At 43.8% G+C, this 16714-nt stretch overlaps 1 protein-coding gene across 4 annotated transcripts in view; it reads right to left on the bottom strand.

The window, feature by feature from the left end:
* Window positions 1-16714, bottom strand: part of LOC118714339 (phosphatidylcholine translocator ABCB4) — a 150441-nt gene that overhangs the window by 53664 nt on the left and 80063 nt on the right. Inside the window, exons 1-4 of one of the 4 annotated variants that reach the window (XM_045578485.1) lie at window positions 12716-12907; window positions 12427-12512; window positions 8505-8562; window positions 5875-6025 (exon numbers count right to left, since the gene is read on the bottom strand). In XM_045578485.1, coding sequence (XP_045434441.1) covers window positions 5875-6025; window positions 8505-8562; window positions 12427-12506 — 289 coding nt within the window. In that variant the 5' untranslated portion in view covers window positions 12507-12512; window positions 12716-12907. Of the gene's footprint in view, window positions 1-5874; window positions 6026-8504; window positions 8563-12426; window positions 12513-12715 lie in introns of those variants that run through there. The other 3 variants (XM_036429537.2, XM_036429538.2, XM_045578483.1) reach the window with 3 other exon arrangements.

Raw genomic sequence — 16714 nt, 5'->3', positions numbered from 1 at the left:
GTATTCTGGTATTTTTAAAGCAGTATTAATTAGAAGGAAATGTACTATCCATTTACTTGAGCTCATTTGATTAAAACGTCAGTGTGCTTTCCTGGTTTTCATTATAGCTAGCATTTATTGAAAACAGTTTACCTATATTAATTCACTTAATTTTCACAACAACCCACTGAGGTAGGACTGTTTTAGGAATCCCCATTGTACAGATGAGGAAATCGAAGCTCAGAGAGATAAAGCAACTTACCCAAAGTCAGACAGCCAGCGAAAGGCTGAGAGTCCTAACAGTGTACTGTACAGCTCTTAATACTATACTATGCTGACTGATTCATGTGGTAATCACTTATTTTCACTTCTTAAAAAAAACACAAAGTGGGGGAGAAAAAAAAAGGAAACAGACTATATCTATGGCATCCACAAAATAATAGGATAAAGTATCATCACTATGGTATTGGTGAGAAAACATGCCAGGGTAGGGATTTCCCATCTCCCATGATGCTAGGAGAGAAACTAGTTAATCTTTACTCCTTTATAAACAACCCAGAGGTCATGTTTTCTGGGTTCTGTGTATCCTCCTTATCTTCTTCCAAACAGAGATAAGGCTGAAATTTTATTTAAAACTTAAACTACTATAAGGATCAATTACCAGGCATAACTTTTCCCTTCAGGATTATAAATTCTACTGATGTTCACAGTAAAGTGCTTATTACTCCAGCTCTCCCTCAGCTATTAGACCCTGGAGGAAACATGCCCTATTTTACTCCCGTTCTTATCAGTTCAGTTCTGTGTGTTCAGTTCCTTCTGAGTTCTTAAATAGGTACCTTTGATATGCCAAATTGGAGCTGTGTTTGGAATTAGAGGCAGACAAAGCTATTCTAAAGCTGTGGTACTTGTAGAATTATTGTTCAAAACCTTGGGAAACCTCCAGGTATATGGGTACGGGGCTAATTTTTTGAAATATATTTTTATTGATTTCAGAGAGGAAGGGAGGAGAAATAGAAACATCAATGACTGAATCATTGCCTGCAACCCAGGCATGTGCTCTTGACCAGAATCAAATCTGGGACCTTTCAGTCTGCAGGCCAACAGACTATCTACTGGGCCAAACCAGCTAGGGCTGTCAATAGGGCTATTTTTTCCTTGAACTTAGAAATCCTAAATGAGTTTTACTCTCCTCTAACACTTATGTCAAACTTTTAAATTCTCTCAGTGAGGATATTATAATTCAAATTGATCCTCCCTCCTAGGAAATAAGAATTTATGGCATTCCAAATTTGACCTACTTCTTTCTCAAGTCCCAGGCCAAGAAGGGCAATCTAGTTCTGGATTTGTAATCCAAGGAGTTCCAGAATCTCAGAAAACCAAGAGTTTCTGCTGCTTGGAGAAAAAGGCGAGACAATGTGTTCCTAGAAGAGTCATGGGATTCTAGCTCTGGAATACTAAATCTGGAAATATGGAGTTCTAGAACTGGAATTAGCGGTTCCAGATCTGGTGTTCTAGATCTAGAAATCTCATGGGATTCTAGATCTGGATAGGGTGTAGAACTGTTCTCTCAGATGCTACCTGTTATGCTTCTGTCTCATAAACAAGCTCCAAATAGTTATCTGGTTTGTAAGTTCTTAACACTGTCTGTCAAAATGACATGGGGAGCTTGCAATATTACAGACGTCCAGGCCCCACCAAACACCTTAAGTCAGAATGTTTGACTGAGCCTAGAGATCATGTTTCTAAAAGTATCTCCACTTGATCCTAATGCGTCCACATGGAGAACTCTCCCTCTCCTCTTCCTGAATGCCTCCATGACAAGGGAATGGGGAATTCTTTGAAGCTGCCTAATTCAGTTTTGAGAACTCCCAGAGCATTCACCCATTTTATAGATGATGAATAAACATAATTCCAGAGTAGTTACTTCATTTCCAAGTTCCCACAGCTAGTTTTCCCCAATATTAATTGATCATTTACTATGTTCCAGGCACTTTACATAAATGATCTCATTTAACTCTTTACATAAAACAACTCATTTAATTCTATGCTTACCTTCAAAGATAAGAACAGTGAGAACTATAGAGGTTAAGTAACTTTTCCAAGGTCATGCAGCTGGTGAGTGAAGGGCCTAAATAATAACTGTATACTGTAAGGGTTACTTAAGGAGACATTGCATAGGGAGTCCCAACTGTCACTTTTGAATTTTAAAGTAAATAAATGTCTGTCTTCTTCAATTCTACCTAAAATTTCTTTATCATATAGAAAATTCAGCACAAAACAAAGAGATGGTGTTGTGTCCAGGTAGCTTAGGCAGCATAGGCAGTTAGTTAAGAAAAGAGGGGGCTCAAAATGCATTTTCTCTTTAAAAAAAAAATTTTTTTTTTAATTGATTTCAGAGAGGAAGAGGAAAGTCCAAAGAGACAGAAACATCAATGACGAGAGAGAGTCATCGATTGGCCACCTCCTGCACGCCCCCCTACTGGGATCAAGCCCTCAACCTGGGCATGTGCCCTGACCAGAATCGAACCCAGGTCCCTTCAGTCCACAGGCGGATGCTCTACCCACTGAGCCAAACCAGCCAGAGCTACATTTTCCTCTTAATCCCAGAGCAATGCAAGGACATGCAGGGCATATTGATTTCCCCACAGACTATCCTAGATTATTACAGTGGCATAGACTTGGCATAAAATATATCAAATTCTTGATACTCTGCAGAAAAACTGTTTCTAAAGACTCTGTCCTTAAGGTTTGGATGCAGAATGTTTTATGCATAGTTTCTGCACAACTGAGTCATTGTGAGGGAACGACCTTGTCACGGAGTGACTTTATCCTGTTGACAGGGACGGGTTCTGCTCACAATAAATCATTGTCAGACCCTCTTGCAACTTAAACTGTTTTTCCTTCTAATATTTCCTTCTCATGTAGGTGTCCAAGAACCCAACAATTCTAAAGAATGGACTCTAAATAAACACGATCTCTGTGAGGTAAGCTAGGGGGCTCAGCTAAGTACTCTGTCTTCTCCCAACTTCCATGAGGGGTGATAAACTCTACAATTCTAAACATGTCAACGATCTCTCTGGATCTAGAGTGAGTTTGAAATCTAAAGATTTTGTTTTCTCCAAAGAGATATGAGAATGTTATTTTCACAAACTACAAAAAGAGTGGACATTGAAATTAAAAACATGGGAGGAACTTTCCCTTCCAAATCCCCTGAGACAGCCAATAGGCCTACTATCCAACGTGGCTGCGGAAGACCAAGGGTCATAGCCTTTGGAGGCCACTGACAATAAGCTGGCAACTCTGCTGAGCTTAGCACTCCAGCAACCACAGGTCTGTAAGCCACTTGCTTGTGCCATTCCCCAGAGAGACCTTGAATTTGGTCCTGGGCACAGCACAAACCAGCTGTCTGCCACATTCAGCTTCAAAGCAATTCAGTTGCATAATTAGAAACAAGTAAAAAAAAAAACACAAGCAAACTGCTCCAAATAAGAAAGTTGAAGTATCCTGGTATTCTAAAAACAAGACTAATAAAACTAGTACAAATGCTAACTTATCCGTGATCAATGTGTTGCATTGTTTTAATTTGATATATTTTTTAAAAGTTTAATTGTGATAAAAAATATACATCGCATAAAATTAACCATCTTTAAGTGTACAGGTCAATAGTGTTCAGTATACACACACTGCTGTATAATCAATCTCCAGAACTTTTTATGTTCCAAAATGAAACTCAACATATTAAACAACAACTTTTCATTCCCACCTCCCTCCAGTGCCTGGTAACCACTATTCCAGTTTTTGTTTCAGTGAATTTGACTACTCTGTATACTTCATATAAGTGAAATCATACAGTATTTGTATTTTTGTTACTGGTTTATTTCAGTTAGCATAATGTCCTCGAGGCTTATATTGAGGTAGTGTGTGCTGGGATTTCCTTCCTTTTGAAGGCTATTATTCCATTGTCTGGCATACCACATTTTGTTTACCCATTCATCTGTTAATCTGAATTTTTTAAACCCTGAATTGAAACCAATTTTGGATTAACTGCCTGAATGTGCACATCATCCTGCTTTATACATCTACATAACCAATGCATAATAGGTCTACAGAATTTCTAAAAAGTAAATAGAAAACTCCTACCCCTCATTTCCTTAAATATTTTTTTAAACTATTATAAATCAACTCCAATTTTACCTTTCCGGTATTTATGCTAAAATTTTGGTCACTGGTTAAGCATTGGTAATCTATTTAACTTTCTCAAACTCATTTCTTTTTAAAAGAGAAAGCAAGATTATTTACATTGGCAGTATACTCTATTTACATATACCGGTTGCTCATTTGAGCATGGTTTGGATGGCAGAGAGACCTGGATTTGAATTCTGTCCTCATGCTCACCATCTGTGTAACTTTGGACAAGGTTTTTTAATCCTCTCCTAGTCTCATCTGTCACAGAGGATAATATTACCCACTGTGTAGGGTTGTTCTTGTGAGGGTTAGATGAAACAGGACCCAGCAGACAAAAAATACAATAGAAGATTGCTATCATTGTGGTTATTTTTATTATAAAAGGGTCTTCTCAGAGGCAACAATACTTGAGAATTAAAAAAAAAAACTGGTTTTGTAGGAGCTTTCCTTAAAATTCAAAGGATGCTTTTACTTTCTAAAAGGCATTAATGTTTATCACTATTAATGTAAGTAGGCCCTCTCTGAGGTATTCACACTTACATCCTACTGTGCTAAACAAACATTATAGTGCTCAGTCAGTGAACCCTGAAAACTCTTACCGAATATTCTCCAAATGATGGGGGCCTACTTTTTCTTAGGTTCTTTGCTATGAAAGCTACCTTTCCTTTATCGGTATTTTGTCCTTATGTTCTACCATGTATACCAATAAGGCTCCGTTCAGGCCCTCACCAGTTTGGTTCAGTGGATAGAGTGTTGGCCTGCGGACTGAAGGGTCCCAGGTTCGATTGCAGTCAAGGGCATGTACCTTGGATGCGGGCACATCCTCAGTAGGGGGTGTGCAGGAGACAGCTGATGGATGTTTCTCTCTCATCGATGTTTCTAACACTCTCTCCCTCTCCTTTCCTCTCTGTAAAAAAAAAAAAGACTGAATGGAGCTTATAATATATATAAGCTCCATTCAGTCTTTTCCAGTCTAATGCTCACATGGAAGAATGAAGTCTTAGGGTTGGTACAAAGCATGGGACTCTTCCTTCCTATGTGGAATTTGACTAATGTGAAAAACAGCTACGTCCATCAGAACCTCCCTAGCACGCTGTTGCCACAGCCCCTCTTTAGATGACCTTAACCTCTGGGACTCCTCTGGCCCTTCAGTAACGATAGTCCTTTTGGTGCATCCGCATCCTTCTCCTGCTGAATCCATTCACCCTTTAGTGAAGTGCTACATCAAGTTCCTGCCAACCTGGCTGATCCAGATGTAGACACAAAAAATGGCTATAGTTTTAACAAAAAAGGTGGGAAGAGAAAAAAGAGAAGCAGAAACATATCTACAAGCTGAGCACAGCTAGGAAGTACTGGCAGTGACTGGTGTATTCTGAAGTTCACCAGGGATCGCTGAGGGGATGGATACTGTTACAGCTCCCCCGTCCTAAAATAGAGTGACTGCCTGACTTTATTTAGAGGCAGAGCATTCTGTATATTTCCTCATCCTTTCAATCAGCATACACCTATTTCTTAAAACTTAAAGGACTAGTTGAGGAATTTTCTGAGAATTTTATAACTTCCATGATATCTAAAGTCACCCAGATGGCTAAATCATTACACAAGTGCACAATGAAGAACAGTCTCTTTCTAATCCTTCATGTACTTAAAGGAGTACTGTGCATTAAAAAAAAAGGGGGGGGCGGGGGGAGGGAGTTGAGAAATGCTTACCCGGAAAGGAGAAGTTTCCTGCAGTAACAACAAATCGGTCGGTCATTTCTCCAAATACTATCATCATGAGGGGGAGACCTGCTCCGTGAGCTATGGCCATGATTGTGCCCAGGGACATAAATAATTTATCCTGCCAATCGGAATATCGAAACTAAAAAAAAAAAAAAAAAAAAAAAAGGAAATAAAATAATACTTAGTTTACCTTGTGGGATAGAATTACCCTTTTCCACAATTACATGTTCTTTGGATTTTTATGTAAGGTCAGCACATTTGTAACAGTTGTGTGAAATTCTCAGTGCTGTGTTCAAGTCAGCTTATTTTACTTAATCATGGCCCCAAGTGCAACAGTAGCGATGCAGTAGGCTTAGAACACCCAGGCGACCAGAAACTGCATGGAATCCTCAGGGAGCTCCACAGTGTAGCATTCCTGAAGTGCTTGCTCAGTGCGAAGTGTGGGAGAGGACATTGGAGAGAGGGAGAAAGGCTGCGGGCTGCACCAAGGACCTTGGTCTTAGTACTACCCGTGTACAATGAATGCACTTAGTATTATCACTTAGAGGGGGACACAGTGGAGTGTAGCCCATCAGTGTCCCCATGCTTTCAAGACTTTTCCCCCACTGTCTTTTCAGTCCTCTCCTGTTTCTCACTTTCCACATTTTAGATCAATGGTTCCATGGCTCTTTCTTTATTCGTCTTTCCTTTTCTGCCTTCCAGACTGCATCTTAATTCTTTTAATTTCCCACTTCTATACTTTCCCTCTGTCTCTTGCATCTCTCCCCCCCCTTTTTAATATTTTCCTTCCACCCATTTTCCTCCTCCCACCTATCCCCCTTGTGGGGACAAGGAACCGCCATTGGGAGAATGGATGTTGAGTCAGTCTTGGCGGCATGGGATCCTTGAGAGCAAAAGTTGGGTCAGACAGGGTCAATCTGAGAGGCAGGCTGAGGTCAGACACCCATGGTGGGGAGGGGGGATGTGTGCAAACTGTTCTCAGAGAGTTCCCAAAGTTCTGTATGGGAAGGCCAAATTCCACCGTCAAACACACAGGGCACGCCAGAGTGCCAACAGCGACAAAAGGTCAGAGCCAGGTGGAGCTTGGGACGAAACCAGGGGAGGAGATAAAGTCAAGAGCAAACAGAAAAGGGACCCTATAATTGCTACAAAAGGGAACTGTGTCCCCAGGGTTCAATTTAGTGGCCCCCCCGGGGGAGGGAGACAGAGCACTTGGATCTGTGGGCTGCAGTTACGAACACAGGATTGGTTGTGGTGTAATGTTCTCCTTACTGAACATTGGCATGACATTGAAGAATGCTTTAAGTGCTTTCCAAATTACTAAATAAAAATGTTTGTATTTAAGCTTAAGTTTAAAATTACACAAATTTCATAGCAATAGCCTAAGTAAACCTAGATGTTTTTCAGTGATTTTCAACAAAACAATGCATTGCAAACTCCTTTATGGTACAGTTTTGTAAATGTCTAATCACTGCGTTGTATATGTGAAACTAATATAATATTATATGTCAACTATCATTGAAAAATAAAAAAGGAGAGAAAGTAGGGGAGAAAAAGAGTACCATTCTGTCCTGAACCTCTTTCAGGACACAAAAAAATACTATTCAGAGTTTGAAAAAGATTACATTTAAACTTAATTTAAATTTTAACTTTTAAATTCAGGTGAAATTTTCCATGTTTCTACTTTAAGGTTTGGGATATTTTACTTTATGTAAGAGGCAATTTAAAACTGGTGCATTAAAACCAGAACTAGTTTTACTATTTATTCTCTAAAGCATTCAATTTAAAACACAAACACACACACACACACACACACACACACACACATACACACACACACACAAAGACCTCTTACGAAGACAAAAACTTCAGGAGAATAAGGAGAGAATGATTAGGGGCTTTGGACATGGGAAATCTCCAAGAGGCTCAAAACCTAGGATATTTTGCTGTCTTTTCACTCATTTGCTTATTATGGCAGGGGGAGGGGAGATTCAACGGATGCCACTTAATAACCAACTTCTTTTGAGTATTGGCTGTCATCACTTGAAACACATATTTATCAAATGTGGGCAAACATTTTCTTGGGCTGCCCCTCTGAGACATATTACAAATGAAAAACAGATCAGACTTCTTCCAAAAACATGCTGGCTTGCCTTGTACCAGCGGACATCATCGAGAATTGGATTGCACATAATCCAATCCCTAGTAGTTACTCTACATTTAATGTTTTCTTGGATTATCTTAAATTTTCTATGATTAATGATCACGTTGTATGCAATCTTATTTTAAGCTGAATTTGTGGGGTTTTGTGAAACGGATACAGAGATTTTTTTTCTTTTCTGAAATGGGTTAGTTTTTTTGGTGTACAAACACAAGTCCTATTTTCAATTTCCCTGTGGACCAGTCAGCTCTGCTCTGTTTCACAGCCAGCTTACCCCTGCCTCTTTTGTCATCCACCTTGAGAATGTGAGCCGTGACTGCAATGAGCCAACCTCACACAGGGGGAAATCTATCGCTGCCTGCAGACAGTCTTAAAGTCCTAGCTCAGTAACTCAGTAAATCGATTCAAGACACCAAATCTGAACGAAGGAACGACGATCGCATTTACTATAGCTTACCAATGCTAATGGTCCGATTAAATTCACTTTCTTCATTTTTTTCCTGTCTTGGTTGCTGAAAAAAATCACACAATTGCTTTAATTTAAAACTATTACAAATATTTCACAGTCAATTGAATATAAATTCACCTTTTATAACATTGCCAATACAAAACAGTGTTGGCCACAGATTGTCAAAATCATTCAGTGTAACATACTTCTAGGCAATCCCCTTTTCACTAAGGTAACTGTCCAAGGTACTACAGGACTCTCTGGGTAAGCAGAAATGGTCACCTGCCTAACAGAGCTCACACACACAGGGAAGACGAACATGCTAACTGTGCCTGCCAAACGGATTACAGTAGGCACCCTTCCCAATCCACGGTTTTGCCCTCTGCAGTCTCAGTTACAGCCAACTGTGGACTGAGAATATTAAATGGAAAATTCCAGAAATAAACAATTCATAAACTTTAAATTGTATGCGGTTCTGAGTAGCGTGATGAAATCTCACGCTGTCCTGCTGCATCCTGCCCAGGGCGTGAGTCATCACTTTGTCCAGTATGTCTGTGCTGTAGATGCTACCCTCCTGTCAGGCACTGAGGAGCCAATTGGTCGGTTATCGGATTGACTGTCGTGCTAGCACAGTGTTGTGTTCAAGTCAGCTTGCTTTACTTAATAATGGCCTCACGTGCAAGAGCAGTGATGCTGGCAATTTGGATATGCCAAAGAGAAGCCAGAAAGTGCTTTCTTTAAGTGACATCCACCTAGTTCTTCACTTAACTAGGCATTTTATCATATCACAAGAAGAGGAAGGGTGAGTACAATATGATAAGATGTTTTGACAGAGAGAGAGACAGAGAGAGAGAGAGAGAAAGAGAGAGAGAGAGAGAGAGAGAGAGAGAGAGATCATTCATATTCATACTGTGGGGGGGGGGGTTTGCAAAAGCAGGTTTACTTTTATGAGTACCAAACTCAGAGTTTATTCTTATTTCTTATTTATTAATTATTGTTATTTTCCATATGTAACTGTAAGCCTACTTTTGCCCCATCCTGTATAACTTTTATTAGAGTATGTTGTTATAACTGCTCTATTTTATTTAGTTATTATTGCTCATCTCTTACTGTGCTTAATTTATAAAATACACTTTATCATAGGTATGTATGTATAGAAAAAACATAATATATAGGGTTTAGTGCTATCTGAGGTTTCAAGCACCCACTGGAAGGTCTTGGAAGACATTCCCCATGGATAAAAGGGGGATTACTGTAAATTCTTCTTGGGATAAAAAACATATTGTTCTAAAAATAGTAAAGGCCACTCTTCTGAAGGGTGTGGGGAATGGTGTCAGGAAATCTTGTTTGCTCTATAATCAAAACACATCCAGAATTCAACCACTGCGCACCACTTTCATTGCTATACCATCAGCCCAGGAGAATGCCCGCCTCGTCTCTCTACTTCCACTTACTGGTATGCCCACCTTAATGTACCTCCACACAGCAGCCAGCGCAATTCACTTAAAAACTCAAGTCAGTCTATGCTGAGTCTCTTCTGCTCAAAAGCCTACAAGGGCTCCCGTTTTTCTCAGGTGTCAAATCCAAACCCTACATTGGCCGCTAGGGCCCCACACAATCTGTTTCCTGTGACCTCTCCAACCACACTTCCCACTGCCACCTCTGCTTCCTCTGCCCCCGCCACCCTGGCCTCTCTGCTGCCGGTGAACACAGCCAGCATCATCCCCTCGCAGGGTCCTCACCTCTCAGATGCCTCTGCCAGAAAGCTCTCTTCAGACACCCACACTCGCCCTCCTCTCATTCCTTTCAAATCTGCCCTCCTCAATAAGACCTACCTTCACCTCCCTGACTAAAATCACAGGCTGCTTCCTTGTCGCCCTCTTGATGTCCTTATTCTTGACAAATGTTTTTCCACCGCATTCATTATCTTCTAACATTTATTTATTTATTTATTTATTTATTTATTTATTTATTTATTTTTCCAATATATTTTATTGATTTTTCTCACAGAGAGGAAGGGAGACAGAGAGCTAGAAACGTCGATGAAAGAGAAACATCGACCAGCTGTCTCTTGCACATCCCCGTACCGGGGATGTGCCGTTACCAAGGCACATGCCCTTGACCGGAATCGAACCTGGGACCTCACAGTCCGAAAACCTACGCTCTACCGCTGAGCCAAACCAGTTTCGGCCATTATCTTCTAACATTTAAGTGGTTTACTTATTTAGGCTGTGTATTATTTATGTCTGTCTGCCATACAATAATGTAAATTCATTCCATGAGGGCAGAATTGTGTGTGTGTGTGTGTGAGTGTGTTTACCTAAAGTTCATTTATTTGGTTTACATTTTCTGGTAGCTGATAAAGTTAACTCATAAAACTTGATCCCAAATTACTGAGAACACTTGCTAAAATCAAAGGGCAGACATCTGCCACAAAATGTTTATATGAACGTGCCACAGGCAATAGCAGCATGATCGGAATAAGCGTGTAACAAAGCTTGCCTTTTCCCTAGACCAGGGAGATGAGCTTAACTCCCTTTGACTACAGAAGCTTTTTGTAAAAATTAGCCTCATTACATTTAATTTCACAATCTTACAGGCTTACTGTCTTCTTAACTTCCTGCATTCTCTTTTGAACTGTTTTCTTCTTTCCAGCACAAGGCTGTGAGCTCCATTTCTGAGAACCCCCTTAGGTTCTGGAGCGTTAACTGCATTTTCTTCTTTCTTCTTCTTCCTTGGGGATAGCTCCTTTGTACACTTATCAAATGTTCAGCCAAGGCAATACACAAATAGCCTTCCTGGTGAAAATGCCACCTATTTATAGAGTCACAGTCAATCCCAGACTCAATTGCCAACTGATGAATACCGTGCCTTTCCGGTAGAAATTCCACCAGACATCCAGCTCCCCAGTTCTACCGGGCTCACTGGACTTTCCATGAATGGGTGTCATGGAACTCAGAGGGAGCAGAGCCCTACCCCTGCAAGAGGGAGTCAACAGCCCACAATAAAGGCTTCGGTTTCAACATCAGATAGGCCCATTTCAGTTGGCTTAATCAGGCCCCTTGCAGCTGGAGGCCACACTAAGCGAACTTGATAAAAGCGTCTCTCTGGGTGATGACTCCGCGACACGGGTCCTTTCGTGCTGGATGGCCTGCTGTGAACTCAGAGACCGTAACTGCCTCATCAACTATTTGAGGCGAAAAGGCGAAAATGATTCACGATTCCCACAGTGAAAGAGGAAACAAAGACAGCACTCTATTGACCGGCGGCGGCTTCTGCTCCTACGAAAGGCCTGCGAAGGGCACCGAACAAGGGTCCCCGGGAGCCAAAGAGCCAGAAACCCGAGCAGAGGAAGCCCCGAGGAGGGGAGGGGGGATGCCCCTTGAATTGGAACAAAAACCGATCCGGGAGCGCGGGGTACAGAAGAATGCCCAAGGCCCCCTCCCCACCTCCATCCAGGCCCAGGGCTGAGAAATGGGGAACCCGCCCGGCGCTGGGAGGAGGGGGAGGGGAGGACGTGGAGGAAGAGCCACAAGGAGGGGGAGGAGGGAGCTGGTTCCCGGCCCTCGTTCTGAAAGCACACCCACCCACGGCCCATGCTGGATGCTCTATACGCACGAACACATCAGAGGATGTTTATGAAAGTTGTTTGTAAAGTTTTGAGTTATATAACACAAGGAATGTTACACAACAACAGGTCCCATCGAATTGCCTGGACCAAGGGGAGAGAGACAGCCTCTTCCCGAGCCCGCGGTCCCAGGAGCCGCAGGACCTTCCCGGGGGGAGAGGTCAGGATCGCAGCCGAGACCCCCCCAAACCCAAAGAGGCGCCGGCGCCGCGGCCCCGCATCCAGCCGGTGCGGTCCGCCTGCCCCCGGGGCCGCATCCGGCGCGGCCGCCCGGCGCGCGGGGCCGGAGCCGCGGGGAGGTACCTGCGGCTGCTCAGCTCCAAGTCGCCGTCTGCGCTCCGGGGGCGCCGGGCCGTCCCGTTCCTTCCCGCCTCCACGTCCATCGCCGCCTGCGGGGAGAGAACAGCTCAGGTCCCCGCCGGCCTCCCCGCGGCCCCGCCCGGGGGTCCAGCCGAGCGCAGGGGCGCGGAGCCCGGGGGCCGGGGGCCGGGGCGCCGGGAAGGATCCCGCCGTCCTCGCCTCCCGCCCGCCGCCCCGGTCCCCCCTCCGCCCCGGTCCCCCTTCTCCCCCCGGCGCGCAGGGACTTGCTCACCTCGGACCTCCCGCGCCTGTGGCCGAGCCGCCGGGCGCCGGGCGCTGCGACCAGGGGCCTGGACTTTGCTCGCGCGCCTTCGCCCCCGCCCCCCGCGCGCGCGCCGGGGCCCAGCGACGCCTCCCGCTGCCGCCGGGGCTCCGGCCCGGGCCCGCGGCGCAGCCCCCGCCGCCGCCCGCCGCGCCGCCCCGCCGGCCGGAGGGAGAGGGCCCCGCGCGCCGCCCTCGCCGCCGGGGGCGCCCGCCGCGGCCGCCGCCCACCGGGCCCGCCGCCAGCCCGCCAGCCGGGGCGATAAGCCCGCTCCGCCGGGGCCCCCGGAGAGCCCGGGGCACACTCTGCAGGCGCTCAGTGGTCTCGTCAAACCTTGGCGGGGACACGTCCAAGGAGGCTTAGCAGTTCTGGGGGGCAGGGGCTGGCGGTGGTGGTGGTGTGTGTGTGTGTGGGAGGGGGGGGGGTCTCGAGGGAGAACGGGGACCGAGAGAGAGCACAGACTCGCCTCCCATTCCTGCATCCCTAGGGCTGGTCCTGCAGGCACCCGACCCACCCACCTCCGAAGCACCACGCTATGCGCCCTGGAGGAGAGGCAGTCGTCGGTGCCCTCTTGCTACTGGGAGACAGAACTTTGGGGTGGGAAAAACTTCAGAGATCACCTGATCCAAAAACAAGAAATCGATGCCCAGAGAGGAGGTTAGTCCTGCCCCAGGCTGCACCAGCGGGACCAGGGTCGCGTCCCAGTGCCGCCCCTGGCTCCCCGCTCTCTGACCTTGGACTTCCTATACTGAATTGTCTTACACCTAGCATCTGCTTGAGTCCCCTGTATGGTTTTTCTTATTCCTCCTGATTAGTTTCTCTGTACTCATCCAAAAAGGAAAGGTCTAAAACATGAAGCAGTAAGTGATGGAGGCTCTGAAGCCAGTGGGATTCAAACTCAGGCCTTCACATTTTTAAAAATACATTTTTATTGATTTCAGAGAGGAAGGAAGAGGGAGAGAGAGACGGAAACATCAGTGATGAGAGAGAATCATTGATTGGCTGCCTCCTGCAAGCCTCTCACTGGGGATCCAGACCACAGCCCCAGGATATGCCCTGGACTGGAATCGAACCTGGGACCCTTCAGTCCTCGGGCCCCTCGCTCTATCTACTGAGCCAATCTGGCTAGGGCAGACTTTTACATCTTATTAGCTATATGACTTTGGACACTTAGCTGACCTTTGAAGGCCTCAGTTTCCTCCTAGGTAAGCAGAGGATAGAAACATCTCCCACCGGGACCAGTTTGGCTCAGTGGATAGAGCGTCGGCCTGCAGACAGCAAGGTCCCTGGTTCGATTCGGGGCAAGGGCATGTACCTTGGTTGCGGGCATATCCCAAGTGGGGAGTGTGCAAGAGGCAGCTGATCAATGATTCTCTCTCATCGATGTTTCTAACTTTCTATCCCTCTCTCTTCCTCTCTGTGAAAAATCAATAAAAAATATAAAGAAAGAAAGAAAGAAAAGAAACATCTCCCTTATTAGGTTACTGTGAGGAATAAGTGAATTAAGAAGGTAAAGGGACCTAGTATCATGCCTAAAACGTAGTAAGTGCTCAATAAATATGGCTTTTCTTCCTAACCGGCTGGTCCTTGCTCCTGCTGTAACAGAAACATCATCCCAGGGTTTTCCTGGGTTTCCAGAGAACCTTACGCGGAGCATGGTACAAGAGCAGGTGTTGTTGGACAGACCCAGGTATGACTCTCACCTCTGCCATTTTGGGCAGTTTATTTAATTCTTGGTGGAGCCTTCTGAAAATGGGGATATTATTAAGATTAGATATAATGTGTGTAAAGTGCTTGGCATAGGAGGCGCCTCATAAATGATACCTAGAATTATAGTTAAAAGATTATAGTTAGCCCTAACCGGTTTGGCTCAGTGAATAGAGTGTCAGCCTGCAGACTCAAGGGTCCTGGGTTTGATTCTCGTCAAGGGCATGTATTATATGTACCTTGATTGTGGGCACATCCCCAGTAGGGGTTGTGCAAGAGGCAGCTCATTGATATTTCCCTTTCATCAATGTTTCCAACTATCTATCCTTTTCCTTTCTGTAAAAAAAAAAAAATCAATAAAAAATATATACTTTAAGAAGATTACAGTTAGAAGAGGCTGATGAAGAAAGACTGGAATAGGAGCCAGCAGCTCTGCCACCCTCTCTTTAATGTGCCACTTACCTCCATCTGCTTTGTCCCTTACCTTGAGCTAGAACTTGACTTGAAGACTATGCTGGGAGTTGATTGAGATTATGGTGCGATCTGGAATTACGTGATAGAAATACATTTACTTAAGTATCTTTCCTCAAAAGGTTTTTCTTCTCATCCTGTCTACCATCACCACGAAGATTCTCCCCTTTGATCAACCAGAATTCCTTCTCTTCATGAGTCTTAACAGGTGGTCAGGGCACGAGGGACTAAAGATACTCTGGGACTAAAACAATTGAAATTGGTTCGTTTAAAAGAAGACGGGGTGGTGATTGGGGGACATTAGCCTATAAGGAAATGATAGACTCTGTAGTTTCTATCAAAGAATACTTAGGGAGAAAAAAAAAAAAAAGACAGATAGTTGAGAAAGTAGCAAGTTCTAAACTAAAAAAAAGTGAACAAAAAGTATCCTAGAAATAGAACACGTTTACCTATCTGTCTTTCTAAGTCAATTCGCAGAGATGTCCCTCTCGCAAATGCTCGTGTTTTCCGAGTCTGGGAGCAGAAGTAAGATTGTGGGACAAGCAGGTCTGTGTGGAGAGCGAGGAGCCCCTATGTGACTGTATGCCTCCCCACACGGCAGACAAATCACAGGGACCTTTTATATCTGTGTGACAACAATGGAACAACCCTCCATGGTGCATCTGACTGGTTATTTTTTCATTCATAAATTACATTTAAGCCACACGGGATTTCTTGATGACATTCAGGCTGTAAGAAATCTTAGCTTTTTCTTTGTGTCAGGATACTGAGACACTTCTTTATCCTCACTGACATAGAGTTAATGCCCTTCCACCATTGTGTTTTCTCAATTTTTCCATCTCTTCTATCTTTCCATTTCACATTTTTTTGGCTCAACTGAATATTTTTAATATTTAGGTTTCTTTCTCTTAACTTACTAAGTATACATTCTTTTACTACATATTTAATAATTAACTCCTTCCCAGAGGTTATGACATGTATCTTTGACTAAGCACTGGTAATTTATCTTCTTCCATGACAATGCAAGGATTTTAGAACTCGCAAACCTCATTAATCCACCTGGCTTATATACTATTGTTGTCATGCACAGTGCTTTAATTTTTTCTATTTATGACCCTTATGATATTATGATAAATATTTTTACTTTTTAAAGTCAATATTTGTTTAGATTTATCTCTTTCTTGTTCTCCTACACATCAAGAGCCACCGACTCGGATCATTTTTCTTATACAGCAGGACTACTCTTTCCCGTTTCCTTTAGTTGGTGATGAGTCATCTCACCTTTTCCCCCTGAACATTTATTTCATCTTAATGTTGAAAAAAATGACTTGGGGCCGGGACTGGTTTGGCTCAATGGATAGAGCATCGGCTTGGGGACTGAAGGGCCCCGGGTTCGATTCCGGTCAAGGGCATGTACCTTGGTTGCAGGCATATCCCCAGTAGGGGGTGTGTAAGAGGCAACTGATCGATGACTCTCTCTCATCGATGTTTCTAACTCTCTATCTCTCTCCTTTCCTCTCTGTACAAAAATCAATAAAATATATTTAAAAAAAAAATGACTTGGGGATTTGCCTTATTGAATATCGAGAATTTTATTCTGAAATTATAGTAATTAAGAGAATGTGTTTTGGACAGGGATAATTTAAAACAAAATAAAAGTGGAACGGAATAGAGATCTTGGAATGGACACAGCTGGAATTTTGATGCAAGCAGTGTTCTTTGCCACAACCTTAAATAGGGCAGGAAGTAGGGATGGGAAAGAGGGGTCAAATGTATCATCAGATGGTTAAA

Source organism: Pipistrellus kuhlii, unplaced genomic scaffold (genome assembly GCF_014108245.1).
Source record: "Pipistrellus kuhlii isolate mPipKuh1 unplaced genomic scaffold, mPipKuh1.p scaffold_m20_p_10, whole genome shotgun sequence".
Taxonomy (NCBI): Eukaryota; Metazoa; Chordata; class Mammalia; order Chiroptera; family Vespertilionidae; genus Pipistrellus; species Pipistrellus kuhlii.
This window is presented reverse-complemented; position numbering and strand designations above follow the sequence as displayed.